The sequence below is a fragment of the Aulostomus chinensis genome, chromosome 24 (assembly GCF_037954235.1).
Source record: "Aulostomus chinensis isolate RoL2024-O1b breed Wild chromosome 24, RoL_Achi_v1.0, whole genome shotgun sequence".
In the NCBI taxonomy this organism is placed as follows: Eukaryota; Metazoa; Chordata; class Actinopteri; order Syngnathiformes; family Aulostomidae; genus Aulostomus; species Aulostomus chinensis.
The window spans coordinates 9,649,615-9,668,982 of NC_141343.1; the positions used below are offsets into that span (position 1 = coordinate 9,649,615).

Sequence of the window (19,368 nt, forward strand, 5' to 3'; positions counted from 1 at the left end):
CAGTCACACCTACGGTCAATTTAGAGTATCAATCAGCCTCGTCCCCTCTTGATGTCTTTGGACTGTGGGAGGAAGCTGGAGTACCAGAGAGAACCCACACAGGAACAGGGAGAACATGCAGACTCCACACAGAAAGATCCAGTAGTGGAGCCGGGACTGGGACCCGGAACCTTCTTGCTGTGAGGTGACCGCGCGAACCACTGCACCACCTTACCGCCCATAACAATGTTTTCTGATAAGTATTGTGGGCAGTATGTGAGAAGAAACAACAAATTTCTGTGAATCTTGTGCTACCCAAGGGTTAATTTCAACATTTTCTTGGCAAAAAAATCCCCAAATTCCACCCCCTATGACATTTTCCCCTCAGAGGCAAACAAAATCAAAGGACCTTAAGTGGATTTGATTTGACACACAATATTGGCAGGGAAATACGGGAGAAAAATTGGGAGTTGAGAGAATGAAATTAGAGGTTGAATAAAAAAAAATCTTTACAGCAAATGCATCCACTTGGCATAAAATATTCGATTTGATACAAATTGTTAAATCTTGGTATGCAAATTTGGCCCTTTAAGAGTTTTTTTTCCCCTTCTCCAGTTACAAAGATATCGTAGATGAATTTTCTGGCGATCTATTAACTGTCATTTCACTGCTGTATTGTGATACTATCGTCGCGGTTAAAGCGAGTTCCTCGGTGATTCCCACCTTCCTTGAAAATCCAATATGATTACATCTCCTTTACTTCCCTGGCAAGGATCTGTGGATGTTTGTTTGCTTCTTGCCTGTGACAACCAAACCATAAGGCAAACAGCTTGGCAGGCAGTATAAGCAGCAGAGCACAGAAATAACAGGAGGTCTTTACTGCCAGAAAGATCCAAGTCCTTCATATTAAATGTACACTTACTGGGGAAAGAATCAGTGTGGCATCTCGGCAGATTTCCAGTGGTAACAACACTTGTTTTCTACGAATCGGCATGAAACACAACCATGAAAACACTAAAACAAGCATCAAGTCAACGCCGTCTGTTGGAGTCAGTGACGTCAGTTTGTTTAAGCAGAAAAGGACCTGGACAGAGATACAGCTGAACCACCTGTTCATCTTGAGATCACGGCAAACTTTTCTTTCTCTCATTTTCGCTCTTTTACAGCTCTCAACAGTTCTGAAGCAGCAGAAATACATTTCTTACTTCACTCTCATTTGGCCAAACAGGTTAGCCAACTGGCAATTGATGTAAACTCTCTCATCCGATCTCATTTCATTCTAATTTACTGATTAAATTGAAAGCTTTGAGGACATTCCAGCCAATTAGCAGACAATTTAGGTGAATTATGAAGAAAAAGAACGTTTCAACGTGTATACATACGCACTTGTGAAAAGCTTTGGATCGAGGGAGACAAAAACACTGCACCTGAGGAGCAACAGAGCAAGTTGCCAAACTCTTCCTGAAATAAGGATTTCAACAAATCCGTATCCTATCAGGTGCCAGACTCCGAGGTTTACAAAATGACTGAAACATTTTTGGAGCCCTATATCGGGACAAAAATGGCGTAAAACACATGAGTACACATTAGTCTTTCCAGCAAATGCCTCATACATACTCAGCCATATGCTGCCAAGTCTAAACATTTTAACTTAAGCAACATGTGGTTGATTGCCACCAAAAGCAAAAACAGCAGGATTTTCTTTTCTTTTTTTTTTCTTCTTTTTTCCTCCTTACCGTCATAGCCGGCTTCTAACAAACCAAACTGCTCGAGCACCTTAACAAAGAGGACCACAACCACCAGCACAGCGATCATTTCCAGTCCCTCTAAGTTCATAGTCAACATGTCGGACGGGTCACAGGATGCCCATGGCCAACGACGCAGAGCTGGCAGTCTGCAGGCCGGTTATCTCCACCGACGAGCCCTGCATCTCTTGCTCTGACAAGAAACCGGCACGAGGCGCATGGACGGAGGGGAGGGAGGGACGAGAAGCGCGTGGAGGACAAAAGAGGAGGAGGAGGAGGAGGAGGAGAAGGGGGGGTTAAGGAAGAGTGTGAGAGGATTGGGAAAACAGAGGCATTGAGGATAGCAGGAGCTGAGGGATGTACCTGATCGAAGTGATTGTAAAAGAAAATGAGAGAGTGGCCCAATCCATTCATTGCAAAATGACACTGTGGGCCAGGGTTTGGATTGGTGCAAAGGTCAAAAGAACTCAACTTCCAATTTTAACCATTTTTCAAAATGTTACCAGCACACTGTCAACTCAAATCCTGATTTCACAACACTCTCACAATTAGCCTCCAAAAAGCTAAACTTGGATAGGTCGAAAAACTCATTTAACTATCATGTACTCCACTAAACACTCAAAGCACATTAAGTACATTCTTTATCCTCTACAGCTCCTCTGAGTAACTTATGTCCCCCTATTTTTTTTTTCCAAATAAAGATAAACCATTACGTGCCCATTCGTCTTGATTAGGGCACAGAGGTTACTGGACTTTAGAGGAAGACCAGTGTTCTGTTACAATTAAAGGTCGAATCATGTGTGGCAAATTCCGCACGGCTGTATGATGTCACATTTCATTCAAATCTAGATAAGCATCATGCTAGCTGCTCTGAGAGGCTATGGCATAGCGCTCCTTGAGTTTTTCAGCGCGACCACTATGCTAATACGTGTGCAGTTAGGCTGATGTTTAACAACTACAAGGTCATTGTGTAAGTGTAGGACATTAGCACGCTAACATGTCCGAGGTTGTATTGAATTTGTAGCGTGTTGCGCTTCAGCAGGACGATAGCATTTACCTCTATTTTGAAGGACACAGGTTAGCATTTCCGGTTCTATTGTGATTGTGATTGTGTGCGCTTCCATGTGAATGTAAAAACAGATTTAGATATGTTTCAGGTCCATATGTCGAAAGAGTATCATCCTTACCACTGATGATAAGTTGACCTGCTTGGTGAAATGCCTTCAACTCACCGCCAGTAGGTCAGGGGCTGCTTCAATTCAGGCATTTTTAAGTCCAGTTGCTCTTCACGTAACATTTCTGGATGAAGTTGAATGTGAAGACCACACATCTTTCTGTTTGAGAAAATGTTGTGGGTCTCCCTCTCTCTCTCTCTGTGTCAGGATGGACAAATGTGCAACATATCCCGCAATTATAGATTTTCCAGAGGAAAATCTTTCCTGCGTTTACTTTCAGCGTTTCTGCAGTAAACGTGAAATTAAATCCCAGCTAAACAAGTGAGGAGTCAGTGTATTATCATAGTCACCTTACAGAAAATTGCCACTTTGTTTGTTTTCGAGCTCACATCTGGTAATTAGGAAAAAAAAGGTTTGCTGTTGCAACAGAGATGCTGTAATTCGCTACTGTTGAGACCATTTTGCTAATGCTGACTTTACTGGTGATTTTCTGGGGAGCAGTTATGCCAGAAAAATCATTTGGATGCTTTTGTTTGTTCACAACTACGGTTGCTCCTGCAGTTTGGGAAATGTACTGATGACAGTGAAGACCTCGTAAACACAACATGGAGGAGGTTTTTTGTTTTTGTTTTAATGCCCGAGATGTTGATTTTTTTGTCATCTAGCTAAGCCAGTGCTCATTTCTCTTGATGGCAAATATTTAGTATTTACTCAATCCTATTGTTTTCTTGTTAATATTTTCTACCTCTTTTTTTTTTTTTTTTTTTAATCTGAGCTCAATTTCCCCATGGTTTTACTGTAAGTCTAAATGATTATTAGCGGGGATAATTAGGCCTTCACTATTGCGTGGGAAGGCTATGACTGCTAAATGGCTTTCGGAGCATTTTCAATGTTAAAAAAAGGGCTTATTTTTCAGGCTCAGGTTCCTTTGTTAGTCCGACACCTTCAAGCATAATCATTACTGAGATACAGTCAAAATACAGTCAATCCAGTCCATCTTAGTGTATTCTAATTGAAGAGACATGACACGCCAGACTTTCTTTTGGAGACAGGGAAATGCTACTGTGAGGCTAGCTGTGCTACACAAAAATGAAACTCTCCTGTCTGAGTGCTGCGTCTCGTAGAAAATCATCGTAGCTGAGGTGAAATTACACGCTTCCCGAGAGTACTTTTTCCTCAAGGAAAATGCAGTTCGGAGACCTTCACTCCGAAATCCACTCGTGTCAGAAAGACAAAAAAAGACAGACCCAGCAACCCAGGATTCCAATTGCACTGACAAAGGAAGGAATAAAAGTCAAAGAAAGACCTGCTGAAGAATCAGGCCGCAACATGAGTGAGGCTGCAAAACACCAAGGTAAGAGGGCGTGGTCGCGCGAGGTGCTCAAGCAGACGGTTCTGGACGCACTGGTCATCAGCACATCGGAAAAAAAAGAAGAGGCGGTCAGGGAGGGACCAGCTAAAACAGAGAGATCTTCGAGTAGCCTGAAAATTGATGATCACACTTCTGTTTTCAACAGACCGCATGCAGTTATAGATTTCTCATGTGAGTGTGTTTTTTTTAATCCGTAGGGGATTAAAAGTGAAACTACCAGTGGAAAATGGAGCACTGTGAGTACAGTACACTGTAAATAGTGCAGACCTGACCTGCTCTATATACAGAGATCCATATCTTTGACTAACTGCTGTGGAAATGAAACTGACTTGACCACTTCCTGTTTAAATATTGTTCCAACACCGATCTGGAGAGAAGGTAATAATGATGAAAATCAAATATACCAGAACAAAGGGCCCTTTCTTCTATTTCTCTCTCCCTGACCCCTGAGTCTTGTGCGTGCCCTCTCTTTTGCTTTCACCACCAGCCTCCCCTGATTCCCCTTGACCTCCTGGCGACAATCCTTAAAGTATCCTCCGCAAAGGCCAAACCCCCATGCAACGTGAGCAAAAGTGCATGTCATGTAATAAAATCTAAAAATAAATAAATAAATAAAAAAAAAATTTTTTAAAGTTTTTTGCCAAACGTGCTTATTCTGGTCAGAATCAAATTGGTACATTAAGTCAGTTCCTTTTTTTTTTTTTTTTGAAGTGCACAAACTGAAAATCACCGCATAAAGGAAATGCATAGCAGAGGACCATGTATAAGGGAGCACAGCTGGAGATGAGTGCTAAGAAATCTGTCATTGGTCAGTGGAACCGGAAAAGCTAAATTCTTCTTTCTGAATTTCTGACTTTTTACGTATACGCTAAAGTTAAAATGAGTACCTCTTCAGTTCGAGCTCTGAAGCTTTATCAACAGCTCCAGAGCTCATAACAGGTAGGGACTCGACAGAGAAGCTTTGATCAGGCGTAAAATGTCAGCTGGAGTAATAACCAACCGGTGTGACCTCACCTCCATCACCTGATCTTAAAATAAAGCTGAAGAATCGAAAGTGAGAGATGGCAAGTGAGAGAAGTCGGCGAGAAAGACATCATGGCAGAGGAGGGAAGACTTTGGAGGGTGAGATTTCACATGTGCCTGTGGACAGCAGCAGGTGTCTGCTGAAGACAAGAGGAAATCATTTGTATGTCGTTGGTTTTTTTTCCTGACTCCTTTCCAGCACTGTTTAGAATTCAAACGGGGATGTGACATATGAATTAGACGTTTCACATCAGCAAAAATTCAAACTTTTCATGCAGACTCAGCTGGCGCGTGTCGCTCACTGCGTCACAGGCCATGAAGTACGTTTACACCGTTAGCAGCACGACCTCGATGTGCTTTTAAATGGGTCATGTAAACGGTGACGCGCAGCTCCCGAAAGCAAACCAAAAAGAGAAAATTACTTCTTTCATGTGAAGTACTCGCCACAAAAAAGCAAATGAAGCCGATCCCTCCGAGTCCTTCTTTGCCAGCTCGTCAAGACAAATTGACAATGTAGCTCATAATTAAAAGCTGCCCCGAGGATAAGACATCACACGCTGATCCCGTGTTCATTTTCAGAGCCCTTCGGCTCAAAGCGACTTGTTAGGACATCATGGAAACAACCTGAGCTGTGCTTGCTATCGGTGAGCTCATTTAACCCACTATCAGTTACTTTGCTTTTTTCTTTTTTTTTTTTTTGCGGCAGCTGAGTGACATCCAAATATAGCTGCCGAGCCTCCCCAAGAGAGAGAGGGAGAGTGCCTTCGAAGGACAGGCAGCCGTTGCAAAGGTGAGGAGAAGGTGCAATAAAGGTCTCGCTGGTCACAAAAGCAGCGGCGCAGTTTGAACAAACCGCTATCACAATGTGAGCTCATTTCAAAGAAAACGTCCTCCACTTTCTAACATCTGTTCTCTAATCACCTCAGGATTTGGCATAGCGAGTAATCAAGACCTTTGGCTAATGGTGATGAAAATAATCGAGGTTTCTGCATCTCATCAGCACGCAGTGTGCTGTATCAATCAGCGCTGGAGTCGATGATGAAGGTAATTGCGTTGTGGTGGATAAAGCTGGGAGGAGGTATTGTACTGTAGCTGCCAGAAAATATCTGAAGAACATACGGAAGCAGAGACTTTCTGAATATATTGATGCTTACTGTAGCTAAATACTTTTACATACGTGCAAATTCTACTTTTTTCCCCTGTCTTTCTTGCAGTTTTAAGTGATAGTAACTATTTTTTTCACACGTCAGCAGGCAAAATATTTTTTTCCCCGCCGTGGACAATTTCTGACTAATCACTTCTCGATCACACTCCTTCACCCCTGACGTTTATTTTAAGTGATTCGACTGGGCCTCCAGGCAAAAAAAAAAAAAAAAAACGCCTCTCAACAAGTCAACACAACAATCACATTACAATTGAATTCCCATCTGTGGACAAAGTGCAGCGCTCAGACACGGTGTTAAAACAAATAAATGTCTTTCATCTGTTGGGTGAAATTACATGAGAATGACCCCCCCCCCCCCCCACACACACACACACACACACACACACACACACACCCAGCCTTTAACCTTCGACAGATGCGGTTAATTGCAAATTAGTTTGGAGTTTGTTGTGTATCGCATTTTCTCGGAAAGAGAACATCACCTCATGTTGATAGTCACCGACAAATCGGAAGGGATCTTTGTTTTTGTATTGCAACACCACAGCCTGAATTAAGAATTTGCATTCATAAATGTCGCAAGCGATCAAGGTTATTTGGAATATGATTTTGGTGTTTCCTGTTTTAGTTCCGATCATTTTCACTGACGAGAAATGTCAAATTCACAGGAGCATTCATCATTCATATTCCTACCACGAGGCGTCATTATTATTTTGATTAAAATGCAATTCTGCACATCCTCTGTCAACTCAAACAAAATAACTCTGCATTTTAACATCCCACAACACCCTGGAAAAAAAAAAAAAGACTCGCAAGAACGAAAATAGTTAAAAAATCGTGCTTTTGGAATGAAGTTAGGTAAACAAAAAAAATGTGATTTAAAAATGCAATATTGTCTCATCTCCTCCAACTGAAAGATGATTTCTTTAAATTCACTGCCATCAAGTGGACAAAGAGAGGATTGACAGGCTTTGAAGCAGAGGGAGAGACCCTGCAGGAAATGATGGGTAAAAATGGCACCTGTGCTCTAGAGAGCAGATTCAATACCACTGATTCATTACATGTACAAAAAAACAAACAAAAAAACAAACAAAAAACAGTATTTCTGGTTTTCTGGATAGAAAAATGTTGTGACTAATAAGGCGATGCCTTCTGAATTGATCAAACATTTCATATTTATTATGAACACACTGACATTTTGTAGACTAAAATGAGAATTATGCATGTGAAACGACAAAATGTAACTGTACAAAAATGATTTTAGACAGGTGAATGATATTTCAGATTTTGTAAAAATCAATAGTCAAATATGGCTACAGGAGGTTAGCAGCAGTGACAAAAAAAATGGATCCAGCTTTGATCTTGAAAAAAAAAAAAAACGACTGGTGGATATTAAAATACAGAGATTTTGGTTCATATCTGCCGGGCTGTTCTGCTAAAAGCAGTCATTAGAAGATGAGTGCAGCAGCAGCACTCAGGAAGGCTGTGAATGATGCTCAATTGCTACGAAGGAGCCCACAGTGTGCCAAGAAAATATCCCAGACACCAATAAACCACCAGTAACAGCCTCACATGTTGGGACAAGGCAGGATGGATCCATGCTTTCAGGCTCCATTTTCCAATCGTGTCCAGTTTCTGTGAGCTTGCACCCACTCGTGCCTTGGTTTCCCGTTTCTACCCGACGATACCGCCACGCGGTGCGGTCACAGCTATTTATTCAGAGACATTGTGCGGCGTTTCTGTTGTAACAAGTCATTATTTGTTGCCTTTCTGTTGGCTGCAATCAGCCATGAAGTCATTTTCACGGTGACGACTGTGTCTGAAAATCTCAACGGCTCAGTGTTTGATTTGAAAACAATAAGTTATGTTTAAAAAAAAAAAATCCAGTTTTTGGGCCCCTTTCAACTTCACCAGATGATATTGGCTCTTTGTTTTCAGGAACATCTGAAACAATAAAGTAGCCAGGGATCGACTGTAGACGTCGTGTAGCAAGCCGGAATCTTTGACAATTTAATGCCGAGGAAATGAATGAAAAAAATTGATGTTCCAGATCACTACGGAATGATCAGTTACATTATAAGTCCATATAATCAGTTTTGTTTTTAAGTTTTTCTCAAAACATTTTAATTTAACAAAAAGTATTTAAAAAAAGCCAAATTATTAAAAAAAAAATGACCAAAATACAAGGCCTTTAAGAATTTTTTTTATTCAACAAACCAGATAACGAAATAAAGTGCATAACTGCAAAATAAAGCAGGTTGAAATGTCAATTCTGATATGTTCATATACTCAAAACTGACGGGGCAACCTAAGGTGGACAAGTTAGCTTTCCGTTTCTAGGTGATACGCCGTGTTTGTGGTGGAGCTGTGATATGCAGACTGTTGTTTGCAAACTTTACATTCGATTTTTTTCCTCTCTCTATTTTCATGAAATGCTGCCACGCTGCAGATGTCTTTGACACGGTGGACAAGGACTGTCTTTAAATGAAACCGTCAAAATTAAATATACATTCATCAAATCACCAGACGGTGGCCTCCTAGTACTCTTCAGTCTGTCTGTCTCCAGCGGGTCGGGCTAATCCAAAATAGCAAAAACAAGGGGGGTGTTCAAAGATATTGTGATCTGTGAAACAGGGGGGCTTTGAAAACACCCCCATTAGCACTTGGTACTTTCCTCTTGATGAAATTAACGCGGCAAAAAAATCGACCAATCAGAATTTTGGTCGAGCCAGAATGTATTGACTAATAAATCGACCAGTCGACTGGGAGACTACAGCCCTACAAAATACTACAAAAGCAGACTGCAGGAGAAAGGACATTCCCTTTTTAAGAGTGATCCTTTGTGTACACATAAGAAACCAAACTATAATATGAATGATTGGGATTTTTGAGCTCAATTCTGATTTCAGGGCAGAAAAATTAATCAGGGATTCCTCGTATGTACGACCGACAAAGTGAATTTTTGTGCTGGACTGAAAATAGACCCTCTCTTTGTTCATTTAGTACCGTTGTGGTCCCAATATGAAAGGCTGAAGGCTAATTTCTTTAACAAATAACTGACTGACAATAAGAAAAAAAAAACAACTTAGCATTGTAACACACAGCCATTAAAAAAAAGAAGAAGAGTAAAACACAATGGTGAGGTAAACAGGGGAGGCGCCGTAGCGCGCTCTGCTGGACACACGATGTTAAACCATTTTTAAATCCCCACTGACACTATTTTCTGCATTTCATGGTCTGCAAATAAGGTTTAAAATCGTCACATGTAGGAAAACATGTCTACTGAGACAATATTTCTGTGATAGGCCCGTGACGACGGCTGATAACGGCCAACATAGCAGCAAACCCATATATCGGTCGGGCCCTGTAATTGCAGTTTCAAAAGCGCTACCTGGCTAATGAGGGCAAAACCACAAACCTAACCCTTCCCGATGATGCACACCAGATTATGGATCTGTGTATCTGTTTATATAGCACTGACAGCTGATGTCAGTTTGTACAACCATGACCCACCGGGAGTCCCTTTACCGTCTGAGCCTACTTCTCTGCACCTGCAGAGTTCTTTTGAGCTGGAAGTCATCAATCCAGTTCTAAGTGAGCCCTCTTAATACTGGTCAGTGTGCCCAGCAGGGGGGGATGGAGTGATCAATTTCACAGAAAAACTGCTGCACTGAGTGAAATGTCATGGTGGGAAACCCAAACACGCTTGAAGCCCGAAAGCCAACTGGTGTGGCTTCACTTTTCAATTTAAATGCTAATTTAGAGAGCTGAGAAAACCCAATACAGTACAATGACACGGTGACTTTGGGAGAGGTTGGGATTACATGTTGCTGATACAGAAAAAAAATAACAAAAGGAAGTGAGAGCTGCCCTCCTTGTTTCCTTCCGTTTATAGCCGTATACACATTTGCATTTCAGAGAATAAAGAACAAAATCCTGACCGAGGGACGAAATCTATCTGAATGTGCGGTTCTCTTCCAGTGCAAGACGACAGATTTGAATGCACGAACTCGTCGTACTCCACACCGCATCCCACTTCAGATTCGTCTGAATCTCATACTCCGATGGATCAATAGACTCGCACCCCTGGTGAGAGCAAATAAACGCTGAAGAAGCATGCGCGCGAACGTTCACGGAAATCTTTGTCACATTGTGACGTCCATCTGGCTTCTCTGAACAAGACGAATAGCTCTGGTGAAACTGTGCATGTGACAGATGGTTTGAGGAAATAACGAGACTGATTATATGACCGGGAGGTAAAAGTTCCTATATTTGCCTTATATTGAAGAGGTGCTTCTCTATGAAAGCTACGAATAAAGTTATTTCTGTAGTTTTGTTTAAGCTAAGCTAGCGCGGCTTTCTTGTAGATATCGCATTGCGATCAACACCTCAGGTTTGCATTTTGAACAGAGGGTGCTCTTGTTTTTAATGTGACCACGTTTGCAAGCAGGGTGATCGGTGGTGTGGCTACCCTCAAAACTGACAGCTGCTCCCGCTGTGGTTGGCCCAAGTCTCTCCTCGGGTCAGTAAACACCAGAAGGCCTGGAAGGAGACTGGGCCAGCAACAAGAACTATACTGGACATCTCATCACCTCTTGTGTGAATCTCACGAGGAAATGGTTGCGATAACTTCTCAGTTTCGCGTGACAGCAGAATGACGAGAGAACATGTCTCTACTCTTTTCAACATACCGCCAGCATTCATTTACAAGTTGCTAGCCTGAGTCACGATCGGCCATTTTCCATTTAAGCAGCTCTACTTCTGAGTGTACCTATCACACCTACACAAGTTCGACTCATACCTGCTCCCAGCGATGCAAAAAAAGAAAAGGGGAAAAAAACAAAAACGGCAAAACAGTTCAAAATCATGATAGATAGATAGCAACAACGAGGCCGAACACGTCAGCAGCGAGTACCACCATAATGTCACTGGCACCTCTCTTATCCCTGGAACATTTGGAACACTGTGGGAACACTCAAAGCTGAGTTTGAAAAGATGGTTGAGGGCAGAGTTCCTGTGGGTGCTTGCTGGACCATCATCAATTTTCATAGATGAGTGCGACTATGAAAATTAATGGAAGGTGTGAGAGTGGGTACTGTTTTAGCACCGAAGTCTCTCGAACAGTGCATGTTTTCATGATTTATCCTCTTCAACTGAAGCCTCAACAGCGTGAATCAGTGAACGACAGCACAGAACCATGGATACAAGCGTTCTGACTGAGAGAATGAAGTGAGTGAATGCGTCTCGCTTGAAAAGATGCAACTGTTGTCTCAGCAAGTTGTTGCTGTTTTTTTGCCGCACAAACACGCGAGCATTTCAAAGAACGCAACGAAAAAAATAGTCACCACTGACAATAAATCCCAGTCTAAAAAAAAATAACGAAACAGAATTGTTAAGTTCGTTGTGTGCCTTTGTCCAGTTGAAGTAGCGTGTCCATGCATGCAGCGATGCATCACAGATATGAAAAAAAACAATAATAAAGGTGGAAATTATCTGCTGATAGCAAGACTCGTCTACAAATAAAATAAAAAAAATTAAAACCAAAGGCAAGAAAAAAAAAAGAATTAGAATATCATAGTCCGCCATAGATGATGAAAGGTGTTTTAAACCTGCATTCTTACTGATGGCCAGCAGGCGGCAACTCAAATGGTGGCAAAATAACAACTCTGTGAATCAATTTTGGGGTTTTTTTGGTCTCAGTTTTTAAGTCTTCTTAGCATCGTGATACTTTGGTAAATCTATCCTGTTGTCTAAATGTGGCCACCTCGTCGAGTTTGCAATAAAAAAAAAAAGCTCATCACTTGTTGGGTCTTTATCAGACTGTTTGGACGCACACTTTCGATTTCCTAAAAATGAACACCGTTTTGTTTGTTTTTTTTTTAATCCTGAAAAATTGCAAAAAAGTTTTTTTGAAGCTTAAGGAAGCTGGAAAAAGTTGATCGAAAAAGGGTAAATGCGAATGACGACAACGAAGACGAGGATTTGATTTGAAACCGTGTGACTCACACGATACCCCACCCTGCACAGAGTTGGCGTAGAAGAGGATGTTTGTGATTTTTTTTTTTCCATGTCTATCGCGCTCTTTGTCGTTGCATTTCCTACGTCTTCAGTCCTTTCCGCTCTTTTCGGTGCGCCTTTTAACCGCGTTGTTCGTGTACGTTGCTTTGTCTCCTTCCACGGTGATGAATGGCGCCCGACTGCAAAGTCTGCGCCACCCATTGCTTATCTGGGTGAGCTTACTCTCAGTATTCTCAAAACAGCAGAGGATGTTTAGATGACCAATTTTCTCATTTTCTTGTACCAAATTAAAAAAAAAAAAAAACTGAAAAAATTATGCATCATTTATAAAATAGAAATATACATAACAGATACATTTGAATGGAAACCAAGCTAGGGTGTCATATCTAGTGGATAGCATTCTGCTCCTGTGGAAGCTGGTAACAGGTGGATTACCACAACACAGGCTGGTGTAAACGCCTCTGCTGGATCTGATGGCGTACATGTTTCAGAGAACATACCAAAACATGCTGCTCTCAATAACATTACTTTTGGCAAATATACCGAGTAATCCTCATCCTTAAGTATTTTTTTTTTACTCTAGTAAGGTTGAAACTTGAAAATACGAACAATGCAACCCGACACTGCAACTTTATGTACAGTATAGCCAGTGTCCGCAAGGATCAACTGGGGAAAAGAGGATTGTTCCTGGAGCACAGGACGAAGAACAGCACAGCACCAAGCACATATGAAATGCGCATTTCAATTATCAAAACTCCCTCAGCAGCTTTATTATTTTACATAGCTTGAGCCAACTCGTTTTCCACAGAGTTGAGGAACTGAAGTCAGCCTGGTTTTTGCATTCTTGAATTTAGAATTAAGGGCAGATTAAAAAAATAAAATCCTAAGAAGAGTTTGCTGGAAAGAGTTCTTAAAAACCCAGAAGCAAGTTAGCATTGTTCAAAGTTCATTTCCCTCTTCCATAGTCAGGGATTTTTGAATTCCATCGTCCATCGTCGTCTTCTGCTTATTCCTGTTAAGGGTCGCGGGGGGCTGGAGCCTATCCCAGCATCTCCGGGCGCGAGGTGGGGTTCACCCTGTACAGGTCGCCAGTCCATCACAGGGCCAACACATAGAGACAGACAACCATTCACACTCACAGTCACACCTACGGTCAATTTAAAGTATCAATCAGCCTCGTCCCTCTTGATGTCTTTGGACTGTGGGAGGAAGCTGGAGTACCAGAGAGAACCCACACAGGAACAGGGAGAACATGGAGACTCCACACAGAAAGATCCCGCGCCCAAGCAGGGACTCAAACCCGAACCTTCTTGCTGTGAGGGGACAGTGCTGACCACTGCACCACCGTGCAGCCCGGATTTTTGAATTGGCAAAATATAATTATTTATGGCATAAAATGTGTCAGATAGCACACTGAGGCATTTTGAAAAAAATTGTGTTTGCTAACAAGTGCAGGATTTTTACGAATCAGATTCTGATTTTGGTTCCGCTTGTCGATTCAGGTACCTAAGGGCTCCTTATTCTCAACCCCTCCCCCCAAAAAAGGTGAAGAAATAGGAAGCCAAATGTATATTTAACAAAAGACACTTTACTGCAATCTAAACTAGCTGTTATTTTGAATGTTAAAATGAGTGTTTTGATAAGTTGGAAGTTCAACCTGATTTAGAACTTACTAATTTCCCACGTGTGGTATTTTCCACAGTCGCTGCTCTCTCGACAGAAATAAAGCCACACCTCTGACTGCTTCCCCCAGTCCATCTCATGTTGCTAGTAGGCTACCTGCTGCTAGCGCCCGCTTACTCCTCTGTCTGCTGTGTTGACAATGTGCTCCGCGCAGCATCGCGTGTTGTAGACACGCAACAGACAGGTCCTGCTGACAGATGTCTAAATTCCGTGAGTAGCCGTCATAAATGAGCGGATCTAGGAACCGATGAGCAGAACCGAACTTATAATTTCTTATGGGTACCCGGTGATCACTTAATTCGGTTCCAACTTGGAACCGAATGTCGGGACCCAACCCTGGTGGTAAAGCGAGAGGACAGAACAGAAAACAGAAGAGGTACCAAGCAAGTTTTTCTGCTGCAAAGGTCATGCGCCTGCAATGTGGTTAGCTGATAGTATAGTTTTAGCTGTACTTTCAACAATTGCATTTCTCCTTTAAAAATAGAAAAAAACGACAACAACATAAAAGTTGCTTTCATTTACAAAGATTTTTTACGAAACAAAAGAATACAAAAATTTTCTCAGCTTATTTTCGGTAAAAAAATAAAAATCCAATGTAAATGTTTTTGTTTTTTTTGTCAATGTTAGCTTCCAAGTTGGCCCACAAAAACACATCATCTGGATGTGGCACCCTATTGTTACAGTATCCGAGGGAGGGCGGTGTCCCGCATTTCTCGGAAACAATCAGTTTGAATGTTCCACATATCAGCTTCTCTTAATTTATGACCGGGAAACAGTACATGCTGCATCCATTCCTTTCCCCAAAAGCATGATTTACATTCTCAGCAACATGGTACTTTATCTGCACAAGACTGAGTGTGTGACAGGATCCCATGTTCTCCTTTCCAAGTCCCTCTGAAATGTGCTCACAACTTCCGTCTTCATAATCTATTGCTTGAGCGATTTAGAGTCCCCGGTTCATTTTGCTTTTCGAGTTCTTTCACAAAACCCAAATGAAATATAGCTTCATTATATTATAAATGAATTTCCTACTCCACCATTAACAGTAAATATCACCTCTGACCGCTGGCTTCTTATATGTCATTGTTCTTTTAATGGAGACGCCATGATAGTGAGGCTGATGTAGATGAGATGATGAGATGTAGCGTAAGCTTATTTGGCAGCGGGTCGACATGGCGTGCTGCCACTGCCGAATCAATATCGGGAAAAGCAAAATGTCATGTTTGTAGAGTTCAGGCTGAAATGTTTGCCAAAAAAATAGCGGACAATTCAGAGTCAATTTCGTGGACTGCTGGAGTGGCAAAATGAATTAAGAGGGGATTAAAGACAAAACGGCTGATAAATGGGGAACTTTCCAGATGCTTCAATCCAAATGACACAGGGATTGACACAAGAGTCCCAAACAGAAATAGCAGTGCATTACTGAGTTTCTCTTTGCAAAACACACAAAATACAATAACATCAGCCATTAATAAGTGGCAAACTTATCTAATAAAAAATTCTTTCCTCTCCTTCTCATTAGGCCTACCTGTCGGCTTGCGTCTTTGTTTCGGCTGAAGAGAGAAGATGACCATTAAAGCGCCCATGATGCCCTCCAGACTTTCTCGCTTGGTGGTTTGATTGCAAGATTTCACACACTTTCACTCCCACACTTGGGTTGGCTCAAGAGCGAAAAGTGGAATGAAAAAATATATACAAGAGATGCTGGAGAGAGCCTCTCACATGAAAAATCCAAAAATCTGCGGTCCCCTTTATAGCCGCCCCGGCTAGGTGGGCTGCACCAGGAGGAACAGGAGTGGGAGTAGAACATGCATGCCTCTGAGTTTTGAATTTTGACGCTTCACATCCCTCGTTCCCACTCTTATGTGAGAGCCTGCTGGCTGATCTCTGCTCTGCAAATGCTACTTTGTACCAGTTGAGTAGCACCTAGAATAATTGAGCCAGTAACATGCTGGAGAGAATTGTGCTGCCGCTCTTTCCAACAGATCTGTCGTCTAACAGGGAGGGAGGGAGGGAGGGAGAGTAAGAGAGAAAAAACGCTCACGCAGTCGATAACCATTATTCCTTACTAGCTGACTTTTAACTACATCTCCTGCTGGGAAGGAGAGGAAAGAGCCACGCTGCGTTCACAAGAGCTCTGGCAGTGCCTGCTGGAAATATCACTCGTGCTTATTCAATAAGCATCTCTTTTACCAACTATTGCTGGTAATAAAACAGGTTAATGAGGAAAGGGGTAAAATTGTGGGCACAGTTTGAGATAATAACATTATTTTGTCTTCAAAAACACGAGATAATGACTGAAATAAAATGTCACAACAGGGTTTTTGTAAGGCTCCCACGATCCAGCGCAATTTAACACAATAATGATTCAATCCCTCCGATTCAAAATGTAAATCGGAACAGAAAACACCAAATAAACAACTCTGAGGGGGAGTTCGAGCACTCCTCTCGAAAGAAAATAGGGTGCTAACATCAATAATGTTTTTTTTTTTTTTTTGGTAACACAGACTAGATCCTGATGCAATACAGATTCATACTGGCTTCCATGTTAACATTCTCATTACATAACCAGAAAAAAAAGCCATTGCCTCATCAGAGTTGATCCCGCAGCTACTTGTCTGACCAACATCGGGGACGATTGTCTGAATTATGGAGAGGGTCCGGTAGTCACACTCATGTTTAAGGCTCCTATCTTTCCTCCTTTATGTGTGAACAATACCTCATCGACATTCACCTGATGTGACATATCAGAAGAGGAAAACGGATAGAAAAATACTTCCGCCGTGCACCGTGAGCCACCCACGCACAATTCATTTCATAAACTGTGTGACGGCAGCTCAGTTGAGAAACGGAACAGCCAAACACTGCAATCAAGTACCAATTTGCGGCAACTCCATTAACTTGCTTCCCGTGGAACACATTGTTGCTCTTAGACCTCCTGCACATGTCAGTCAGAAGGTAAACTCACATGTTTACAAGCACCAGTGCATGAACTCATACTGCGGGGGCAAGCTCAGGTTGTAGAGGTATTGGATTAACATTAACACACGTAGTTGATGGCCGTTCTGAAGGTCAAGGACCTTGGAATTACCAGCGTGCACCCTATTTCTTTTATAATTGGGTCTGGCTCAAGTCGTCCCAGCAACAATGGATCCAATTCCTTTAGCATGACAGCTGCATTAGAATACAACTACCTGAACAAAAGAGGGCCTTTACTGAACAATATCAGCAGGCAGCACTGTTCTGTTTGTGTCTTTGCCAGCACAATTTTGCCTCATATTTGTGTCACCTATCAAGGTTATCAATCCAGTACTCATTAAATATTCAAATTAAATTACTACTTATGACGGACCCGTGACGGACTGGCAACCCATCCAGGGTAAACCCCGCCTCTAGCCCGATGTCAGCTGGGATAGGCTCCTACGACCCCCAACTGATAAGTAGTATAGAAAATGGATGGCTGGAACAACAACTCATACTAATGCAAAAAAAACCCCCCAAAAAACAAAACAACTTTTGGTTCAAGTTAGTTCACACAGTTGACTTAAATTATAACCTTTCACTTGAAATGCCAAAAAACAAAAAGACAACAAAATCACACAAAAAAAAAGTGCGTCCATGAGTATGTAATAACCAATTTCAAATGACTGTATATGACAAATCCAATTGACACATTTTAGCATCATGTATATGTCTTCCAGCTAATGTACATCAGTTGGCTAGTTCGCAAAAAACTTTTTTTTTTTTAAAAATGGTATGCTCGTCTCTTGGTTGGCCAACCCAAAAATTTGCAACCTGGTTGTCTTTCTCCAAGACACCACAAACACTGAGCAAAATGTATCCATCTTGTGGAAAGTGGGACAGCTTCAGATGATGCACAGGGCATTTTACCAAGTGCTGCTTAAATAAGGACATGGAACATAAGATATCCTGTTGGTGTGTACCATCAGGAAACACTGTGATCTGAATGCTCAAAAGTAGGCTCGACCAAATTCCTCCCAGTGTTATTTCTCGTCTTTCTGTCCCACTTGACCACACATGATGATGGAACAGCTTCACTCTCAAAATTTCTGCACCAAATGTGGCCAATTCTTCGGTGGTGGCTCAAAAATGTTGTCACGCTGAAGGATGTGACTGCGGCCACATCCAGTGTATACGAACCAACCAACAGAAATGCAAAACACAGATGTAGCATGGACAAAAATTGGAAACTGAGCACACACACACACACGCACACACACACACACACACACTGCAGTATTTATTCCAGTTTATTTAATGCTTTTACTGATACGACTGATGACTACCAATCTGTCGTATCGTATCTTGAACAGGCTATGTTTCAGCACAATGTACAATGATGCCGTACTGGTAAAACTAACTAAACTGATCGAATCTCATAGTCTGAGATGCTTGTCTGAATAAAAGCAATATTTTCAGTAGCCTTTACAGATTTTAATCTAGATTAACTACCCTCCAAAGTATTTCTTACCACATGTTTAGGTGAAATTGAAATGACAAGACAGGCAGCTTCAGAATATGTCATTTGAAAGGTGACAGTGTAGGTAGGCTTCCACCAGTATGCTTTCCTGATGGTTAAACAGAACCAGAAGCTTTTTTCTTCACATAAAAATAAGAACTGCATCCAAAAACTTAACCAAAGTAAAAATCTGACATTTAGTACTTGGACCAAATGGGTAAAAAACAAGAAACGTTCTTCACTCAGTCATTTCTATCATCAAATGTACTTTATTTGCATTTCAAAAATATTTGTGATCCTATGGAGTAGGTGTCAGATGGCTTCAGATTCAACATTCTCCTTAAATAAAAAGTACGATGCAAACAGGTTCTGCATTGACTCCCTGTGCATGTGCATTCACGGAAGCATGTTGGAGGGAATCCAAGTTAAATGAAGTTATGAGTGTAAGTGTCAAAAGCAGAGCCACTCAGCATGAAGCCTGAAGCTGTAGCCCCAGTTTGAGTGTTGGAGTAAATCGGCTGAGCGTGGCGTTTCAAGAAGTCGCCTAATTATGTTGGAGCAGTAATAACTTTTCATTAAATTAAACACTCCAGAGAATAGGGTGTAATAATCAACTGTCTCTGGGGTAAATCATCTCTACACATGGAGGTTTATTCAATGCCACTTGAGGAAAACAGCCGATATTATCTGTGCGCAATCTGATAAAGAAAAAAGGGATGGCTGCGTTTTAC

At 41.6% G+C, this 19,368-nt stretch overlaps 1 protein-coding gene across 5 annotated transcripts in view; it reads right to left on the reverse strand.

Annotated features, from left to right (window-relative positions):
* Positions 1-19,368, reverse strand: part of kcnip4a (potassium voltage-gated channel interacting protein 4a) — a 139,847-nt gene that overhangs the window by 43,595 nt on the left and 76,884 nt on the right. Inside the window, exon 1 of one of the 5 annotated variants that reach the window (XM_086197595.1) lies at positions 15,686-16,133. The exons of the other annotated variants lie outside the window; for them this stretch is intronic. Within the exon in view, the coding sequence (XP_086053721.1) occupies positions 15,686-15,743 (58 nt within the window). The 5' untranslated portion in view covers positions 15,744-16,133. Of the gene's footprint in view, positions 1-15,685; positions 16,134-19,368 lie in introns of those variants that run through there. 5 annotated transcript variants of the gene reach the window in all.